Below are 22,644 nucleotides of genomic sequence, written 5' to 3'. Positions count from 1 at the left end.
ACTACCAATATATACGTGATTTAATAATCAGAAAAAAAAATTATTAACCACTATAAATATAATAATAATGAATAAAGAAACTTGAATAAAAAAATTGAAGTGAAAAGTAAAAAGACTTAAAACTGATAAACTTTTATTCAAAAATAAAAAATAATTTTATGTGTCTTTATTATAAAAGTAGTATTTAAAGTATAAAATAAAATAAATTAATTATTTATTAATATAATTTTTTTTATAACTTCCATTAACTACTTAAAAAATTCTATTTATTTTTTTATAAAAAGTTATATAAATACAATAAAGAAATTATTAAATAATCAAAAGATTTCATAAATTTGTTTAAAACAAAAACTTTAAAGGATAAAATATAAAATAAAATTTCAGAGCATTTAAATATTTAAAAACTTTTTTTAAAAAAAAATTTGTGAAAAGTTATAATATTTAATACTAATTAAAAATTTTTAAATAAATATTATTTAACACTTAAAAGTTTATTTTTTCATATAAAATAGTAAATAAAATTGTTATATTATAAACTATTATAAAAATTATTTTGGAGAAATTTTATTAATTTTTTTTTAGAAGTTATATATATATAATAATAGGGAAGAATAATATTTAATAAATATAAAACTTTTATTATAAATATTAAAACTTCTTATTTTTATTTTTTTCAAACGAAGTTAATATAAATAAAATATATAATAAAAAAATATCAAATAATAAAATTTTATATAACTTTCATTATGAATTTTATAAATTTAATTGTTATAAAGTTATATAAGTATAATAATAGGAAATAAAAATATTAAAATAATGCAATATTAAAAAATTATTCTTTTTTTTTGTGCAAAGTCATATAGATATAATAATAACAAATATTTTAAAAAAATTAAATATAATAAAACTTTTATTTAACAAAAATAAAATTTTAGTTTAGTTTTATTATTAAAATAATATTTAAAGTATAACGTTAAAAAATTATATACAAATTATATTTGATAATATATAATAATATTATATATTTATACTTTTATTCATTATATTTATAGGATATAAATATCAAGGAAAATAAAGAATAAAAATTTTTATAAAAATTAAAATTCTTTTATTCTTACTTAAATATAACAATTTGTATATAATTATTTTTTTTACATTAAATTTGTAAGTTTTCTTATTAATGAGAATTATATTGAAGGCTCGTGAAGTTTTTTGATAAGGTCCTAAAAAAATAGTAATATTATACTATAACAATATAAACTTTACTAATATAGTAATAAATAATGTGAAAAATAATAATACAAATACTTAATACTTAATGGTAATAAATAAAATATAATTATATATATAATAATAATACTAATAAAAAATACAAAGTAATATTATATAATAAATATATTTGTTAATATGAAAAAAACTTAAATAACAATATACATAAATACAATATATTATAAAGAGCAAAAGCAATAATATATAATAATAATTAATAAAAATAGTATATAAAATTTAATAATAATTTGTGCAGCAACATTAACATATAAAATAAATAATATAAAAAACAACAGCAATAATAATAATAATAATAATAATAATAATAATAATAATAAAACTTGAGAAATTTTCTCTGCAGTGCGAGGAGTGTGTGATTGACTGAGAAGATACCTTTGAAAAAACTTAATGGATATTTTTAAAAAAATGATAATAATGAAGTTTTAAAACCTTTTTACAACATCTTTTAGTTGCTTATCATTTTTGGGTGTGCGCAGAAAAATATTTTTTTCTTATCATGAAAAAATAAATATAAACAAAATAACATTAAGTAAAAAAATAATATAAAGTTATTAAAAAAGTATAAAACAATAATAGCAAAGATTTTGTGTATAATAACAAAAAGTTTCTTTTGCTTATCATTCTGCTTATAAAAATAAATTAATGTAAAAAAAAGGTAAATATCTTAATAATAATAATAATAATAAATTTTATTTGCTTATCACTATTTGATGTATGCAAAATATTTTTTTTCAATTGAAAAGATAATAAAAAAAAATTAAAAAAATTATAAAGAAAAAGTATATCAAGGTTGTAATAATAATAATAATAATAGTAATATAATAATAATAACAACAACAACAACAACAACAACAACAATAATAATAATAATAATAATAATAATAATAATAATAATAATAATAATAATAATAATAATAATAATAATAATAATAATAATAATAATAATAATAATAATAATAATAATAATAATAATAATAATAATAATAATAATAATAATAATAATAATAATAATAATAATAATAATAATAATAATAATAATAATAAAGGCAACGAGAAGCGGAAGGGTGCAAGAAAGGATGCTGTAAAAGTTGTCTTATAGTTAAACGTTCTGTTGGTTTCCGCTTTAAACAGTTATGAAGAACATCCAATAAAAATTCATTATAAATATCGGGAAATTTTATTTCATATTGATCATCAATAATCGCTTGCATTTTCTAAAATAATAATTATGATAATAATAATAAAAGTTATCAATGAAAAAAACATTAAAAAAAAAATTAAAATATGTTAAAACAAAACTGAATAAAATAATGATATTAAATTATCAGCAATTATTATATATAATAATAAAACGTAATAAAAAATTTATAAAATAAAAATAATAATAAAGAGTATAAATAAAATTTATAGTAAATATATAATTATAAAGTAAAAAAATATAAAAATACTAATAAATAATTAAAAAATATTGCAAGTACAAATAAAAAATTACTTATTATTAATACTTTAATACTTTATTAAGTAAAAAATGCAGCATATTTATAGTTTATAATAAATATTATAAAATAAATAATAATTATCATATATATTATTTTTATGCTAATAATAACGAAATTTGATTATTATTATTATTAGTAGCAATAATCATAAATGAATCAAAAATATAACAAAATTTCTGTAAATTTCTTACTATAATAAAAAATTTTAAAGAAAAACTATTAAAATTAAAATTAAAGATAGCAAATTTTAAAATACAATGATGAAAGTAATAACAATTAAATAATAATATTAAGCAAAAATTTAATAATAACAATAATACAACGATTATAAAGTTAATAATGAGCGTAATAAGAAAGTTAAATAAATAAAAATAGTAATAATAATATAATTATAAAAAATTTTAAAATAATAATAAAGAAATAAAATAATTATAATTAGCGGTAAATACACAAAAATAAAAAGTTGTTAAATAATAATTATATTGTGTAAAAATTAGTATAAATAATATGAAGATATATAATAATTATAGAACACATAACAAGAACAACAACAATAACGACAATAATAATAATAATATTAATAGTAATAATAATAATAATAGTAATAATAATAAAACTTTTATAGGCATCGTTATATGCTGGAAAGGCGTCTTTCCATAGACCATCGCATATAAAATACAACCGAGAGACCAAATATCGCTGGAAGGGCCGAGCTTAGTGTAAAAATAAACATAATAACAATAATAGTAATAATAGCAATTATAATAACAATAACAACAACAACATCAACGACAACAACAATAATAATAATAATAAAACCCCAAGGTATGTATAAAGATTATATAAAAGTTTTTAATTTTTTAACTTTTACGCAAGTCTTGCTCGGTTCGTTGGGATTCAGGCTGTGAATTTCAGTCCCTTGAATGGCCTCAGGAGACTGTAATAATAATAATAATAATAATAATAATAATAATAATAATAATAATAATAATAATAATAATAATAATAATAATAATAATAATAATAATAATAATAATAATAATAATAATAATAATAATAATAATAATAATAATAATAATAATAATATAATAATATTGACAAATTGATGGAAGACGACTTAAAAAAAAATTAAAAAACTTTTCCCGAAGAATGGAGCACTTCATATTAATAGAAAATAAGGCACTTATTATTTTATTTATTATTTTATATTAAAAAAAACGCAACTCATTATAATTGTTTTTATAAATATATATCATATTTTTTTATACAAAAAATTCTATTTTCTAATAATAGCAATAATAATATATAAACCATATAATTCAGGGTGCCCACAATGGCCTGCGAGTCTCGATAGGCGCTTGTATGATCCTCACGAATGGTCTCGAATAAAATAAATAAGAAATAGTTATAAATAATAATAATTATAACAAGTAAAAAAAAAGATAATAAATGATATAATAGCAATTATGAATAACAGTAATAATAAATAGTAAGCAGTAAATAAAAAAGGTAGTAACAATAATATTGGATATACAATAGTAAATAATAATAAAAACTTTTGCAATGCCAAAATCGATGAGCTTGAGTCGGCCCTCCACAAATAGGAAGTTGGCAGGTTTAAGGTCGCCGTGGACAATACGATGATTATGAATCACTTGTACAGCCTCAAGCATCTCCATGATAATAATAATAATAATAATAATAATAATAATAATAATAATAATAATAATAATAATAATAATAATAATATGTATGATTATATATAATAATAAAAAGTAAACATTAACATAATAACATTTACTTATATTAAACTATTTATAATTATAATTATATAAATAATAAAAGGTAAAGATATTAAATATAAATTATACAAATAGTAATAAATATTAATAAACATGATAATGAAATATAATTAACAATATATATATAATTATATAATATTATTTTTTGTATGATTATAACAAATATTTAACTAATATGAAAGTAAAATTATTATTTTTATAGAACTTTTACTTATAATTATAAGAAATAACATTGTTGTATATATATAAGTAAAAAAGTGTATGAAACTATAATAAAAGTATATTATATATAATAATAATGACTTGCTGCCAGTAAAGTCTAATATGATTTTCGCTTAAAGCGTGCAAACTTTGCCGTTTGAGTAGTTGTGCCAAGTCGATGTCGCCACACTCCATCAAAACGTATATGTAGCGCGCTGTTATCTTTGCAAAAAGTATATAAACATAAAAATTGTATAAATATAAGAAATGTAAATATAAAAAATAGTTTAAAATAATTAATAACTTTAAAAAATATATATATATATATATATAAAAAAGAAATACAGCTTAATATTATTGTTAAAAATTTATATAAAAAAAATAGTTTAATATAACGATAATTATTATTAAAAATAATAACTAAAAAAAATTTAGAAAATATAAAGTATAGTTTACTATTATCGTTAAATAAAATAAACAAATATAAAAAATAGAAGTGTAATGATTATTATTAATAATAAAAATATGTATATATATAAAATAAGTAAATAAAAGTTTAGTATTATTATTATGTTTTTAAAAAGTTTACAAATATGTTATGGAAATAAATAATATAAAAAAAACATAAAAATAAAAAAAAAGTTAAGTGTAATAACTATTATAAAAAAATAAATAAAAATTTGAACGAGATATAAAAAATAAAAGTGTAAATATAAAAATAGTTTGGTGTAATGATTATTATTATAAATAATAATAAAAATAAAAGGAAAAATAAAATAAATAATAGTTTAGTATTATTATCTTTTTACAAAGTTTACATATATCTAAAAAAGAAATAAAAAATATAACAACGGTAATAAATAATAATAATCATGCGTAATAGTAATATAGAATAAAAAGAAAAAATATAATCTAATAAAAGTAACTGTAATATTGAATAGATAAATAAATAAAAAATTAAGTATATTATTATTAATAAATAGAAAAATTTATGTATAATTAATAATAATAATAGTAATAGTAAAATTGAAAATAAATAAATTTCGTATTATTATTACTAAAATAAAAATAATAACAAATACTATTATTAATAAAAATAAAAAATAATATAAAAAATAGTTTAGTAGTATTATTACTAGTGTAAGTAAATATAACTATAAATACAAAAAAAAAATAAATAATAATAAAAATAATACTCTCAGTAAAAGTATAATAATAATAATGAATAAAAAAATAGTAGTTCGTTATTATTATAAAGAATATATAAAAAATAATATAAAAATAAAAAAATATAAAAGAATTTAAAAAAAATAAATCATAACATAAAAAATAGGAAGTATAAATGATAATAAAAAATTACTATAAAAATAAAAAAAAATAAAACATAATATGAAAAATGATGAGGTATTATTATTATTAAAAACATAATAATGTAAATTACTATATATAAAAAAAAAAACTAGAAAACTAAAATATAAGAACATAAAAATTAATATTGAATATAATAATATTAAAGCACTATAAAAATAAAAATAAGAAAAAACATTATTATAGTAATTATAAAAACTTCAAATAAAAAAATAAAACTTTATAAAATAAAAATAAAAAATTTGTAATATTAATACAATAATAAAAGTACTATAAAAAAATAAAAATAAAAATATACATAAAATTCATATTATAAATAATAATAATAAAAAGTACAATAAAAATCATTTAATATTGTTATTAATAATATAAATAATTTTTAAAAAAGAAAAAAAAATAAAATAAAATCTAGTTTAGTAATATTACTAATAATATAAATAAATATAATTATTAAAAAAAAAAATAAAAAAAAAATGGTCCAGTATTATTATTATCATTAAAAATTTATAATGAATATAAAATAAATATAAAAGGACTTGTTATTAAGATAAAAATAAATAAAAGTAGTTTAGTACTCAGAGTATTAAAAATAACAGTTAAATAAAATATAAATAAATAAATAATAATACAAGGAAAAAGTATCATCACTAAAAATAATAAAAATAAAGAAAAAACTTTTTTTTATAAATGAAATAAAAATTATTAGAAAAAAGTTAACTTCTAAAAATTAATAAATTTTATTTCTTTATTATTATACTTAATAATAATAGAAGTAATAAAAAAATTAAGTTTATATCAATATTTTTACAAACGAAGTGTTTATTATTATTACTAAAAATACAATACATAATTAATCATAATAATTATAATTGAAATTCTTATAAATATAAAAATTAAATATTTTAAAAAAATATACTTCTATATATTAAAATTTTTTTTTGTTACTACTAAAAATGAAAATGTAAATAATAACAATAAAGAAAAGAAATTTCATAACATATAAAAATATAAAATATTAAAAAAAGGTTTACTTCTGTATACTAATAAAAATTTTGTTTATTATTATAAATAAATATAAAATATATAGAATCTTTATTATATATAGTGTAAAAAATGTTTTAAAAAGTTAAGTTTTATGTATTTTTAAAAAAAGTTGATTAATATTAATAAAAATAAAAATAAATTTAATAAATATATAATTAATAAAATATAATAGAAAAGTAAAATATATATTTAAAATAGAATTATTTATTATTATTATTATTATTAAAAATATAAAAATAATTATAATAATAAATAGAAATTTCTTTTATAATAAAAAAAATTATTAGAAAAAAGTAAACTTTTATATCCATTTAGAAAAGTAGTTATTGTTATTACTAAAAAGTAATAATAAAAATAAAAATATAATGGAAAAAAAAAGTTAAGTTCTATATATTCTTAAAAAAATATATTTATTATTAATATTAATTTTAAAAAACATAAAAGTGATATAGATAATGATAATAAAGAAAAAAATTCTTATAGATATAGAAAATAAAATAAATAAGAAAAGCGCTGCTACTTTGCTATTAAGGATACATGTCATCATACTACTTTGGTCGCACGTGTAATATAAAAAATAAAATAAAGAATAATAATTTTAATGATATAAATTTTAGTATAATTATAATATAATAATAACAAATAAAAATTAAATTAACTAAAAAATCGAATTCTCCAAAAGAGGACTGTATATATTTAAGGAGGCGATTGACTCGTAAATAGAGAGCGAGCTAATTAATATTTCTAGATATTAACATGGAGTTTATTTCTTATTATTATTACTAAAAAAATAAAACAATACACTAAAAGAATTCAATTTATATATAAAAATATAATAATTTAAGAAAATAAATAAAAAATAATAAAAGTTTTTTCTAGAAAATTTTTTTAGAGTATTCCAGAAAATTTACACAAGAAAAAAAAATAAATATACTAAATTAATAAATATTAACTAAAAAATAAAAAAAATATACAAAATTAAAAGAAAATATATAATAATATAATGGAAATACATAACAATAAAAATATAATATAAAATATAATAAACAAGGAAACAATAATGAATAATAAAAGTTCAATAAAAGTTTTAAAAAAGTAATAAATAATAGTACTTTTATTTTCCCATATTGTTTATGTATCTTATAAAAAATATGTAACAATAATAATATAAAAGAATAAAAGATAAGGATATATGAAAAATAATATAAAAATAAATAAAAAAAAAATAAAAAAATATATAAAAATGAATAAGTTCATCTCTGTGATATTTATAACATAACAAATTTAATTAAAGTAATATTAAAAACAATACGAAACTTATTTTTTTCCCTTTTTATTATTATAAATAAATAAAAAATAATATCTAATAAAAATATAAAAATAAATAAGTTCTATAGTACGAAAGTTTTATTAAAGAAATATTAGAAATAAAACTAAACTCTTCTTTCTCATATATTATTACTATAAAAATAAAGAAAATAAAAAAAATTGTATAAAAGTAGATTATAATTTCCTCTTTATAATATTAATAGTATAAAAGTTTTATAAAAGTAATAGAAACAATAAAACTAAACTTTTTTTTCTTTTTTCTATTATCGGTACAATAAAAATAAAGAAAATACAAAAAAAATATGAACTTCTGAATTGTATATACGAATAATCTGTTCGTGCTCACGAAGTTTATTAAGAACTTCTATTTCGGAGGCGTAGCCCTTCAGCGTTATACAGTCAACATTTTGTAAACTGTAAAATAAATATTTTTAATAATAATAATAATAATAATAATAATAATAATAATAATAATAATAATAATAATAATAATAATAATAAAACTAACTTTACATGTTTTAAAGCATAAACGACTTTGTCTTCACCAAGCACTTTATAAACAGTACTTGAACCTCCTTAAAAACAAGTATAATAAATAATTTAATAATCATAATAATGACCACCTTTTCCCAACACTTCAAGTTTCGTATATTTCGCGCCTTTTAGTAAAAAGGCGCAATCGCCGGGTGGTGGAAGTGCCTTTGTAAAACTCTCAGCTTTGATTGGCGAATCAGTCTTTTTCGAAGCCTCGTGGTTTTTGATAAAGTGAGGATCCCTATGATCTACAGGCGTGAGCTCAGGTTTTGCTTCCAAATGGTTAGTCCCGACACGGGACGTGTCTTAAAGTGTTTATTGTACACGTGAATATAGTATTAAAAATATCTATAATAAAACTTATTTTAAAAAAAAATCTAAAAGGATTATAATATATTTTTATATATAAAATATTTTATGCTCTTAAAAACTTATAATAATTTTCTTTTAAAGTGGTAGACCAAATAATTTACACCAATCAAACGCATTTTCTTTACTATAAATAAATAAATAAAAATTACTAATTAATAATTTCTTATAAAATTTAAGTTTTCCAATCATTACTTATTTTCGCATAAAAATTTTCAAACCTGGTCAAACAGTTTATTAACGTGTAATAATACCAATAATAATAACAATATAAATAAATAGTAATAATAATACTAATAAAAAATAGTTAAACACATCCAAAGTTTAGCGATATTTTATTTTTCTAAAATAACTAATAGTAGAAGTTGCATTATTATTATATATTGTGTTATTTTAATTATTTTATTACTAAACTTTTACTAATTATTATTTAAACAAAAGTTCTTTAATTAATAAAAAATAGCTTAATATACTATTTAAAAAATAAATGTTTATGAAAATAATATATACAATCCGTAAAATAACAATAATATAATAAAAGAATAATGATAATAATAATAATAGATAAATAAAAAAATACTTAATAATTATAACCTTGAGGACTTTCATCAGTTTTTAAAAGTTTAGAATCAATATGAATATCATTATTATAAAGATTTATTTCCTTCTTATTGATGCTGAAAACTTTATTATTATTATTATTATTATTATTATTATTACAATCGCTTTCTCTATTTTCCTCGTGACCTTTTTCATTGTAAACTTTATTATTATTATATAATTCATTAGTAGCTACTTCATTTTCACTACATTTACTATTATTTTTACTAATTACTTCGCTATTATTAACAGTAAAAACTTTATTATTATTATTATTCTCTTCGCTAATGGAAAGTTTAGAAAAGCAAGCTTCTTGTTTTTGAATTTCAATGTTTTTCTGATAAAATAAAGATATTTAAAAAAAAAAGCAAAATTCAACTTTCAAGCGAAAATAACATTATTATTCTTTGCGTACAAAAGAGTTAAAAAGTTTAATTGATATTTAGTGTTACTTATACAATAAGTTTTATTTAAAATATGTAATAATAATATATAATAAAAATAATACCTCGAAAGTTTTTGGATGAAAAACTTTATGATCACTCTCAGGCGTGGGATAAATATTAATACTTTTCTCTACTCTTATGGAAAAGTAAAACTTATTATATATTTATACATAAAAAATAAAAATAATATAACCATAGAGACAAAGTTATATTTAGTTCAAATAAACAGTGAAGATAAAAAAAATATAAATAAAATTTTATAGAAAAATTCATTTATTAGCAGAATAAAATTAAATAAATATTATAAATAAAATAAAAAAAAAAAGCGGAAAAATTATTTTCGTTCACAATAAATAATGAAAAAATTAAGAAAATTAGAATTATTATTAGCAAATAAACTTTTTTTTAATAATTTACATATAAAAATAAAAAGATTAACAGAAAAGTAATTTTTGTTCACTAAAAATAGTGAAAATAAAGTGTAACTAGCCAAACAAAATTTTAATTAAAATTTATCAATAAAAATAAATAATAAAATAAAGCGGAAAAGGTATATTCTTTCATAAAAATTAATGAAATATAAATAATTCTACTATAAAATTTAAAAAGTATAAAAATTAATTGAAAAAGTTACATTTGTTCATTATAAAAGATGAAAATATTTAAGTTTAAGCATAATGTTTTTCTAATATTATTTAAAATTAAAAAGGCGGATAAGATTGCTCATTACAAATAAGAAATTTTGAAACAAGTAAAAAAAAGAATATATTCACTAGCAACTTAAATCTATTATAATTATTTATAAATAGAAATAAAAAAAAGTATTTTATTCATAATAAAAAGTGAAATAGCAAAAAAATTTATTCCTAAATAAAATTTTTATAATAAAAGTAGAAAAGATTTAAACCTCAATATTAATAGTGAATTTTTTTTTAATAATAGAAAATATAAAAAACCGAAAAATTATAATTAAATTGGAAAAATTTTAACAGCACAGTAACAAATGAAAATGGTTTAAAAAATTTCAACCAAAGAATTTACAAAAAAGTCTTAAAAATGTTTATTTTCACTAAATTATTTATAATAAAAAAAGAAAAGCTAATATAATTGGTAGTCGGCAGGACCCAAACTTCACTATAAACATTGAATAAATTTGTTTTATAATATTAATTGGGGCGACTATTTTTATATGATTTCTATTAAGTTTCACTACAACCATTTATTGTCCACGAAGTTCATTATTTTTATAAAAATAAAACTTCAAATTTTCAATTTTTTTATAATTAATATTTTATAAATAATATGAACACCCGACAAAAAGTTTCCAAGTTTTTATTAAATAAAGTTATTCGTTAAAAAACTAGACAAACACGCAAAAAATTTTAATAATATACCATATCTATTGATAGTTCTATTTAAAAATTTTCAATACAAATGGTACGAAACCCAATAATATTATAAGTTTAAAAATAGACAAACACCCATAAAATATTAAATAAAAATTAATAATAATTCAAACTTTATATGTATTTCTATTCATTATATATAATACAAAAACCCAACAATATTAAAAGTTGAATAAACTTAAGTTAAAAGATTTCTTATAATACTTTTTTTTAATAAAAGAAATAAAAAAGAATTAAAAATAAGGAATAAAAGTTTTTCTTTTAAAGTAAATTCTGATAAAAAATAATTTCTTCAAAAAAATTATATTATAAATTATAGAACATCATTAAAAAGGAAACAAAAATTATAATAAATATTGAATATATTATAGAAAAAATTTATATTTAAAATAATAAGCGCTTCATTAAATGGAGCAAAAATCATAGAAATTATTGAATAAATTATAGAAAAAAATTTATAGTTATAAGAAAAATATTGCTTCCAAAAATCATAAAATTATTAATTATATTATAGAAAATAATTAGTATTTCTAATAAACATTGCTTCATTAAAAGGTATAAAAAAATCTTAAAAATTAATAAATTAAATAAATTTGTATTTATAGTAAATTTTGCTTCACTATAAAAAAAAGTGAACAAAAATCATAATAATCATTGAATAAAAAAAATATTTATAATAATTATATTCATTATAAAATTTAGATACAATATAATTTCATTATAAATAATAATAAAAAATAAAAGCGTCAAATCACATGACAAATTAAAATCCAATCAGAAGAGGTAAATGTCTTCCGTAATATAGATAATGATTTCTCATTGGCTAATATAATAAAAATAAGTTGATTAAATATTAAATTTAAAAACAAATTTTATTTGTTAAAAAAAATAGTAGTTATTATAGTGAACAGTCAAAAGTGTAACTATTTCATAACACGTCATAATAGCAATCACTTATAAAAAAGTTAATTTGTATCTAATAAATTAATGAAAATGAAGATAATTGACTCAGATTGTAAATATTTTTTTTAACAAAAACTTTTATGAAAAAAAGTACGTTCACAATTATTTAAAAAAAAAAGTAAAATGAAAGTAGTGAACATCGTTACTACACATGAAGGCAATATATAAAGATGACTGGTGCAATTTGAACGCGTTTATATTTTTTATTAAAAAAGTCAAAAACTGAAAAAAAAAATTCTTAACGTTTTATATGTCAAAAATTATAATGAACTCATTAAACATATGAAATTACATTTATAAAAAAAATGAATTCCTTCATTTCAATAAAGGTCTAATAAAGGAAATGATTATCGCAGTACTCTTGTTTACATCAAAAATTACCATTTTCACTAAAAAATATTCATTATAAGTTTTGATTTAAATTTTATACAGTAATATAATGAATTTTTAAATAACTTTTAGTAGCAGAAAATTTTTTCCTATACACAAATTTTTGACGAGCAATTATAACAGCTAAAAAAAGGATATCAAAAAAACACAATTTTTAATAAGAAAAAATTAATAACTTTTTATGAATATTCTAATAAAAAAATATAAAAATATAATTCAAGTTCAAAAGTAAACAATTCTTTTTTCCTGTTTATAATAAACAATAAAAAAGTTTAACTTTTTTCCGTTAATATCAATAAATAATTATAAAAGGTAGATCTGCCAATAAAAAATTAGAAAAAATTGACATTAATTCTAGCGCACAAATTTTTATCTTTTTTTTAACTAATCAAATATTAAAAAGTATATAAAAATACTTTAGCATTTCCTGCATCGGCGTGTCTTCATTACTGCAATTCACGGAAATTTCTGTGTCTGTCAGCAAAGAAATAGCGCCTTGCACCACTAATTGCAAAGCAGCTTTAATGGAATGTTGGGGTTCGATGCCTTTTTGAAGCGCTTTTTGTAATATCTGCTTGGCCTTATCAGTATTTCCTTATATATAATCATAATAGTAATAATAATAAATAATAAAAACTATGTTAATAATCATAATAAAACCTGTTTTCAGCTCAAAATCGGCCCAAGCAAGGTAAAAAAAAGCAACATGGTGACCTCAAAAAGCATAATAACAATGATAATAATAATAATAAGTAACACGTGATCAACCGACAATGGAACCACCAAACTTTCATCTACCAATAAGAGCAAACTACTACGGCCAAGGAGAGAGCAAATTTAAAAAGAATAATAATGCAAAGAAAACTATTTTATAATGAATATAATTATAAGAGAATATGATATATTGAATTCATGTACGCGAATTCATTCTTAATCTTCTTACAATAATATTTCTTGTATATTATAATGAAAAAGTATAATAATAATATTGTATAGCCAATTCTTTCAAAAAACTTTTTAATAATAATATTTTATTTTTTATATAGTTATTATAAGCAAGTATAATAATAAATTTATGTACGCAAATTCATTCAGGAAACTTTTTAATATTTTATTTTTATAATATTATAAATAAAAAGTATCATAATAATTGTATGTATAACAATTTTCCAAAAAACTTTTTAATAATAATAATACTTTTTTATTTATAAAATAACTATAAAGAGTGAAATAATAATTGTATATTTCAAATCATCAGGAAACTATTATATTTTTATTATTAAATAGTAATTATAAAAAGGTAAATAATATTTGTAAATTTAAATTTTTTAAAAAAAACTTTTTTATAATAATTATTATATTTCTTATGTAGTAATTATATCAAAATAAAATAATATATATTTTTTTTAGTCAATTTAAAAATCAATAGTAACATTAGTATATTCCATTTCTTTCAAAAAACTTTCCAATAATAACAATATTTTATTTTTTATAGATAAAAGTTAACGTGTAAAAATTTCGTTTATATCATATTTTCAATATACCAATTTTATAAAAAAAATAAAAATGATATTTGTTTTTTGCAAATCTTTTATTTTATATTTATTTATATAAAAATCATAAAAAGAATAACAATGATATTCAGATATTTCAATCATTATTAAATTTTTATTTGCGTAATTATTATAAAAAAATATATAATAATGATATTCGTATATATTAAAACTTTATTTTATTTTTTTATATAAAATAATTATAAAAAGTATAATAATATTTTTATTTATATTTATATATTTATATAAAAGTATAATAACAATATTCATATATACCGATTCTTTCAGACATCATGTACTTAAAAGTATCTCTGGCATCCTCAAGGCTTAACTTTCTAGTTAAAAAAAATTATTTAAGTATTTTTTAAAGGACCCACCAAAAAATTGCACTTTAAAAAAAATACTACAAACCCAGCCAATCAACTAAATTCTTTAAAAACCAGCAAAAGCCACTAAAAAGTTTTATAGTTTCATATAAAATTTTATATAAACAAATAGAAGTTAATATTTTTATTTTATTAACAAAAAATAATATTTTTATAATTACTTTTGCAAATGCGCATAAGTAACCCAAATTCGAAGAAAGTCGAGATTATTATTATTTTCCTTGCATTGCACTATTGATCTTGTGGCTTCTGCATTATAATTATAATAAGTACTATTAAATTCAATGTTATTATTATAATTGAAAATAAAAAAAATTAAAAAAAAATTATTACTTTCATAAATTTTTAATAATTTATTAGAATTAGGGGAGCTCAGAAAAGACGAAGGAGTAATGCTCCGTAGAAATTTAGTCCTATTCAAAATATTATTGTATAAAAAAGTTGTATTGGAGTATTATTAAAATAAAAATATATATATCAATACGTAAAATTAATTTATTTATAATATTAAAATAATAACAATAAAGGTAACAAAAATGATATTATCTTAAGTATTAATAAAAAAAAAGCAGCGAAAGGAAAATGTTGACAACGGTGTCCTTTTTATATAAAATTTGCCTAATTAATAATTTAGTTACAATTTAGACATCTAAATAACAAAAAAAGTAATAACATTAATATTATAAAAGTATTTATATAAAAAAAAAGCAGTGGAGAAAAAAGTTTATAAACGAAATCAATATATATAAATTATGCTTAAAAATATAAAAACTAAATAACAATAAGAGTAATCGGATTAATATCATAGGTATTATAAAAAAAAAAGCAGGGCAAAAAGTTTATAAATGGCCGCAATATATATAGATTATGCCTAACTGATAATTTATTTACAATTTAATTACCTAAAAAACAACAAAAGTATGACATTTATATAAAAAGCAGAGGGGGAAAAATTATAAACGGCATAAATATATATATATATATAACATGCCTAATTGTTAATTTAGCTACAAATTAAAACTTAAGTAATCACGAATGTAAAATAATTTTTTATCAGCTAAAATATTTATATAAAAATGCAACGCTGCAAAAAAGTCTTAAACGGCATCAGCATCTTATAAAAAAATGACTGACTGGCAAATTAGTTAGGCAATAAATATTAATTGTTACTATATAACAAGCGCTTTTACTTAGTTATATAGTAATACATTTATTTTATTTTTGTAAGAAGTTTTAAACTTTTTACTTCGTCTCTTTATAATTATGTTTAGCCCGTAAAGAAATAAGTAAATTAAATGTAAAAGAAATAATAAAGTATGTTTTATTATTTATAAGTCATAATAGTGAAAAATATAAAATATTTAAATTATTAAATAGCTAAACTTGTAAGGAAATAATATATAAAAATATTTGTAAGAATTAAAAATTAAAATATAATAGCAGTTTTACTTCTAAAAAAAAGTAAATTTTAATCTCTTAAACTAACTAATTAAAAATGGTTATAAATCTCTACTTATTTTGTAAACTTCGAAATAAATTATAAAAATAATATAAAATAAGTATAAAGATATTTAATAATTAGTAAAAGATTATATTAAAATGTCGCTAGTAAAGTATATAAAAGTTACAACCAAAAATGAAAAACTTTTTAATTATACGTATAAATAAATTTTTTTTTTTAAAATTATAATAACAGTAAAAAATTTTTAAAGGAAGCTAGTACCAAGCTTGAAGAGGATGGCCTTGCTTTTCTATGTCAAGCAATGCCTGGGCGTATTCTACAAAAAGAGAAGCACGAACTAAATTTTGAGGTGTTTTAAATGATCCATTTAAAGATTGCTGATATTAAATTAAATACTTTAAAGTAATTAAAGTTTATTTATTTTTAATAATAGAAAGTATTCATAAAATACCTAAATTTATTATATAGTAAAAGTATACTAATTTTTTTTGGTTAACATTAGTAAATTTACATGATTAGGAGTTAAATAAAAATTTTCTGAATTGATCTTTTCCCTTTTTTCCCACGCTTTTCTCTGCTGTCGCAGATAATTTAAACGTGCTTCTAAAGATGCTCGATCAGTCATATAGTTACAGACTTTGCAAATTCAAGTATATTTATTGTTATTATTTTGAATTTTATAAAAGATATTATTAGCTTATCATCATATACAAAGTTACTAGTCAAAGTTTTACAACAAAACGGCTTTTCCAGCCTTATAAAAAACTGGCCCCCTTATCTTTTTTGAAGGTAAATGAGGAATTAACAAGCAGATCTTAATTTAAAATTTATTGGAGAATTTTTAGTCCTCATGAGGTTTATTACTTGGATGTAAAAAAAAATTACTATAAGATTTGGTCTTCTGTCTTTTGTCGTTACAAGAAAAAATGTAAACTACCTTTTTGTGGCGTGAGTGCATACAGAATTTTGAATATTTTGAATTTTCTAAATTTTAGGCATTGTTTTTTTTTTTCGTGGAGTATTTATAAACTACAACACTTTTTCTTTAGATTCTAAAAGTCAAATTTTTTTTTTCTGATAGCAATAAAATATTCATATCTATATAAAATATATAAAGTTATGTATATTATATTTTTATATATGTATATAGGCCTTTTCCCCTCTGTATAATTTGTAAATGTTGCGCTGTTCTAGTTTTTTTAGGGAAAAAAAGTCGTGGGTGGCTTACTATATTAATATACATATTTAGCAGTTTTACTCACAAAATAGTAGTTGTTTTTAACTATAACATTAATTAATAATTTTATTTTCGGAATTATATTAGCTTAGAAGTTATGGATCTCTCCTGAACTTGCTTATATATTATACCTCTATACTTTATGTTTCTCTAGATTAACCTTTTTTTTTAAGCTTTAATTCTAAATTAAGACTCGCTCTTTGCTTTTTTTTTTTACTGAAAGATAATCCTTTAAAAAAAGTAATTACCACGATATGCTCTTATTATTTAGTTGACTTTAAGTATAGTTTTACTAGTTTTACATTTTTAAATTATATAGTATGTTGCCTGGATGTGTTTTCGGGGTAAGTTAGATAAGTAAGAAAGTTTGTCTGTTTACTGTATTGAAAAATATAATCAGTGCTGTTATTAACCTTTCGGTGATTTCAGCGCTCATCTATTTTTCTTGTGCCTCGCCTTCTACATTGCTAAAATGGTGTAGTGGCCAGCATGGACCAAGCTGTATCATATATAGATTATGTATTACTGATTCAAACTCACTACTACGTCGGTAGAAATAAAAACCGCACCCGAAAAAAGCTAAGAAAAGTATGAGGATCGCATTATTTTTTTTTTAACGCTTAAATTTCTGATTAATATCATCATATGCGATAGAATTTGAATACCTTTAGTAGTTTTAGAAGACTTTGTGTTCTTTAATAAGCCATTTTCCGTTTAGAGCTTCTTTCAAGTTAATCAAATAATGGTTGATCTATTTATTCTTTTGCATATATAATATACAAAGTATAAAAGTAAAAAGTATTTTTTCATAGGTAATTGGTTGATTGAGAACTTATCATAACCTTGTGGTACATAATGAAAATACTATGTAAAATCTTTAAAATAATAAGAAAAGATAAGAAAAAAAGGTTTGTGTAATTGTTTCTCTAGTTTATTATTGTAATTTGTTTACCAAAAAAAAAAAACATTAAAAAAAATTGCTATTTTATTTTTTGCAACACTATAGGAGGAAGGATTAACTTTTATAACTTTTATAACTTTGAACGAATCAAAAAGCAAGATTTTAGCGATTTCCAAGAATTTTTTATTATAAAACGCAGTCTGTTATTGCTTGAGAAGGTTTGCCTGGTCTAAAAATATTTTATAAGTAAATGGATTTGCGAAGTAAAATTTTTTCGGTAATATAGTGTTTTCCAGGTTAATATTAATTCATGACTGTGAAGTGCTAGCTTTGCCTTCACTCAAGCAAATAAAAATTTAAGCCAAACATAACATATACTTTGTTATGAAAGGACGGTAAGTATGAGAAAAAATAAGCATAACTTTTCACCAGCTGTATGTTCAAGTTATAAGTAAAAAGATTAGGTGTTTTTTTTTAATTTTTAGCTTTTTACAGCTATAAAAGTTGGTACGGGATTTTCTTAAATTTTTTAACAAGCACTTGATTGTAAACTGCTTTTTAATAAGAAAAACTGAACTTGTGCAAAATATGAGCATTATAAAATAAAATATAAGCAACCTTTTGCACTTTATCTAGTTTGCTATAAGAAAGAATTAAAAAATTTTTAAAAAAAGTGTTATTTGCAAGAGAATTATAAATATACTAAAATACTTTTAATATAATTAAGTATGAAAGTGATTTTCCAAATAAAAAGAAATCTAAGTAACCAAAATTTTAACTTAAGCTGCTAAAGGCTTAATAAATTTAAAAGTTAGTGTATTTGAAAGTTAAAGAACACAAAAACAATTTATTTTATTTATACTTCTTTTTACAAAGTCTCAACAATATACTTTTACGCAGATAAAAATATGGTAGATTACTGTCATATTTTTTTTTTACAAATAAGATAATCAGCACGCTATAAACTTTTAAAAATATTATAAAAATAAAATAGTAACAAATAATTTAAAATTAGGATCATTAAATGAATCTTTGGATTTACATATAAGTAATTTTACAAATTATATAAAGTATTTTAATTATTATACGACGCGGATTTTTTTTTAAAGGCGCTCACTAGCGAAGCTTGAGTTGCAGTAAAGTAGGGCTTTCCATACTTTTTTTATAGAAAGACTTGCTCATAAATGCTATACCACATCGTTCTATAGATGTCGTATTACTTTATAACTTATTTAAAAAAAAACTCAGGACTTTAAGAGTGTATTATGAAAGGTAATTTATTACTAAAGCGTATGTAAAAAATTATGTTCAGTTATTATATTTCTAACTCCTTTACCTTCGCTTTTTTGTCAACCCCTGAACTTAGGAGAAGGGCTTGCTCTAGTTAGTTAAAGACAATCGTTGAGAGTTCCCAAAAAAAAACTAAGCTTGGGTAAAAAAATTCGCTCCTTTTTAAAAGTTTTCTACTAAGGTAAAATGGTTAAGTGGTACTTTACTACTTTTGAAAAAGATGATTGTTATTTAAAGTTAGCATTATTTTTATAAGCATGACGTTCAGTCTATTTATAAGAAATAAAATTGATTTAAATTTTTTTTTAAATTACAAGTAAAGAAACTCAAGATCCCTGTATTAGTTTATAGGCATGGTTTAAAAGATCTTCTTGCGCCATACCTAACAATGAATGGCTTAAAAGTTAGTAAACGACAAAAAAATATTTAAATTCCTATAATACATAAAATTTTTATATAGGCTCAAGGCTTTTTTTTATTTTTAATATACTAAAGTTTATAAACCTCACTTTGTAAATTTATAAACTTTCAAATATGAGTTTACAACTTAGCGGTATAACTTTCAACTTTCTTCATTAAAAAAATAAGTGATGTTAGCTTTTAGGGTCCCTCTTTTGAGGTTGATCTTTAATTAATCGCGCTATCTTAGTAAAATGTGTTTCTGATAAAAAAAAGATTGGTGTGAAAATTTTTATTTTTCATAAATAAGGCCATAGAGATGCTAGATTAGTTTGCGCTTTGCCGAACCTGCATCTAGTGTTTAGTAATTACCTTTCGGTCTTAAACGAAACCAATAAGATAATGAACTTATTAAGTAAATAACTCCCCTCTCACCCCCCCCCCCCAAACCTTTCAAAATTAATTTTTTTTAATATTTATAATGCATACGAATAATAATTATTAAACAATAAAAAAAATAATTGATGGGTTTTGTGCTATAATGGGGTAGACCCCAAAAATGGAAATGCATTTGTTAATTTTTTTTTGGTTTCTTTAGCTATTACTATAATATTAGATTGATGGTTTAAAATCAGTAAAAGTTTCTAAACATCCACTCTACTTTCGTGTATAAGTGAACTAGATTATACTTAGTATTATTCGGGAATTTAATCGAATTGTTCTTCCTTATTAAAATTATAAACTCTTAGAACTTTGCCTAACTTTGATTTATGACGAAATCATCTTTGAAAACACACTACTCTGTTTTGTGTTTTCTCATAATATTTCCAAGATCCTAGTCTAGTCTAAAAAATGCTGGTAATTATATTATATACAAATTTGTTCATTAAATGAATAAAAAAAAACTTTTATAAGTTCTTAATATAAAGGCCAGGGGCAGTGCTTTTATAGAAGAGCCGTAAAATGTATAGTTGCTTTTAATCTAACTTATTTCCATAAACATGAAAAATCCATGTCAGAAGTCTTATTTGTAAAAAGTAATGGCACTACCAGATAAAAATTTATTATTTAAAAATAGAGGGAGGGGAGCTACTATAGGTCTTAAAAGAATGTGAAATTCATAGGTTGTTAACGTATGATTATATTTAATCGATCTTTTCTTAATAACGTATTTATTTATTCTAAAAAGTTCATAAAATTAGATTTATAGTTTTAAGTTTACAAAAAAAATTCAACAGGATATAAGTCATATTTAAATATTACTTCAATAATTTTTTGTCGGCAACAATCTTACCTCATTCCTCCATATATAAGATTTTATATACATCTTTAAAGCATAAAGTATATATTTCATTATTTACTATTCAGGTAATATATTATACGTAACTATAAAGTCTTAATAATAAGCTAAACAATATTTTATTTTCGATCTAGTTTATAACAGTAACCTTTATAAAACCTTTTTAAGCGAACCTCCAATGAATGGTGTTATTAAAACTTCTTGTGGTACTTTTTTGACTAATTTGGTCAATGCGGATGTTTATTGGTTGGATTATTTCTATTAGTAATTTTTTCATTAGCGCTGATATCTCTATTTTGATTATTTTATCACTTTTAGACATGTAAAAGTATACAAACTTCAATTTATTCCATAGAATAGTTAGTAATGTATATTGTATAAATCTTGTTAATAAAGTATTTAACAAATTGTGTCTAATAATATAAAATTAATTTAATTGTTAACAAACAAAACTATAGTATAAACTATCAAAGTACTTTACCTAAATTAAATACTATTATAATGAATAATACTATTTTTAAGAAAAAAGATTTTTCTACTTAAATATTAAAAAAATTTATAATAAATTTTTATTATTAAATAAATAAAAAATTTATTAACTTTAATTTAGCGTCACAATTTTTTTTAAAATTATTGGACGCGCCATTAAGATTAGGTAGTATATATATATATTGGTAAGCCTCTTGCCACTTGTCATAGTTGACTCACGCGCCCTTCTTGAGTGCCTCGAGAATTTACTTTTGTTGCGAAGAGTTTTTTAAATATTATAACTGTATTAAATTAAGACCTTTTTTTTTTGTTAGAAAAGTGTTATAATAAACTTAATTATACATAAAGGTTTGGTGTTGTAGTGTGTGCTACCTTAGTTAATCACT

At 18.8% G+C, this 22,644-nt stretch overlaps 2 protein-coding genes across 2 annotated transcripts; both read right to left on the bottom strand.

The window, feature by feature from the left end:
* Positions 1-1,162: 1,162 nt before the first annotated feature.
* Positions 1,163-10,101, bottom strand: LOC135119620 (uncharacterized). The gene is made up of 13 exons (XM_064044020.1): positions 10,031-10,101; positions 9,157-9,372; positions 9,042-9,108; positions 8,842-8,947; positions 4,895-5,014; positions 4,346-4,462; positions 4,101-4,169; positions 3,655-3,726; positions 3,407-3,502; positions 2,342-2,504; positions 1,720-1,780; positions 1,611-1,662; positions 1,163-1,223 (listed from the first exon to the last, which is right to left on the bottom strand). Exons 5-13 carry the CDS (start codon positions 4,985-4,987, stop codon positions 1,188-1,190), a joined length of 759 nt encoding a protein of 252 aa, XP_063900090.1. The 5' UTR covers positions 4,988-5,014; positions 8,842-8,947; positions 9,042-9,108; positions 9,157-9,372; positions 10,031-10,101; the 3' UTR covers positions 1,163-1,187.
* A 3-nt stretch (positions 10,102-10,104) lies between these two features.
* LOC135119594 (uncharacterized) lies at positions 10,105-17,267 on the bottom strand. The gene is made up of 10 exons (XM_064043998.1): positions 17,154-17,267; positions 16,904-17,019; positions 15,514-15,593; positions 15,342-15,429; positions 15,071-15,129; positions 13,902-13,955; positions 13,658-13,835; positions 10,545-10,617; positions 10,272-10,373; positions 10,105-10,113 (listed from the first exon to the last, which is right to left on the bottom strand). Exons 1-10 carry the CDS (start codon positions 17,265-17,267, stop codon positions 10,105-10,107), a joined length of 873 nt encoding a protein of 290 aa, XP_063900068.1.
* Positions 17,268-22,644: the final 5,377 nt, after the last annotated feature.

Source organism: Zophobas morio, unplaced genomic scaffold (assembly GCF_036711695.1).
Source record: "Zophobas morio isolate AGI-343-1 ecotype UQ-CSIRO unplaced genomic scaffold, CSIRO_AGI_Zmor_V1 ptg000276l, whole genome shotgun sequence".
Taxonomy (NCBI): domain Eukaryota; kingdom Metazoa; phylum Arthropoda; class Insecta; order Coleoptera; family Tenebrionidae; genus Zophobas; species Zophobas morio.
The sequence above is the reverse complement of the archived record's forward strand: the minus strand, read 5'-3'. Positions and strand labels throughout refer to the sequence as shown.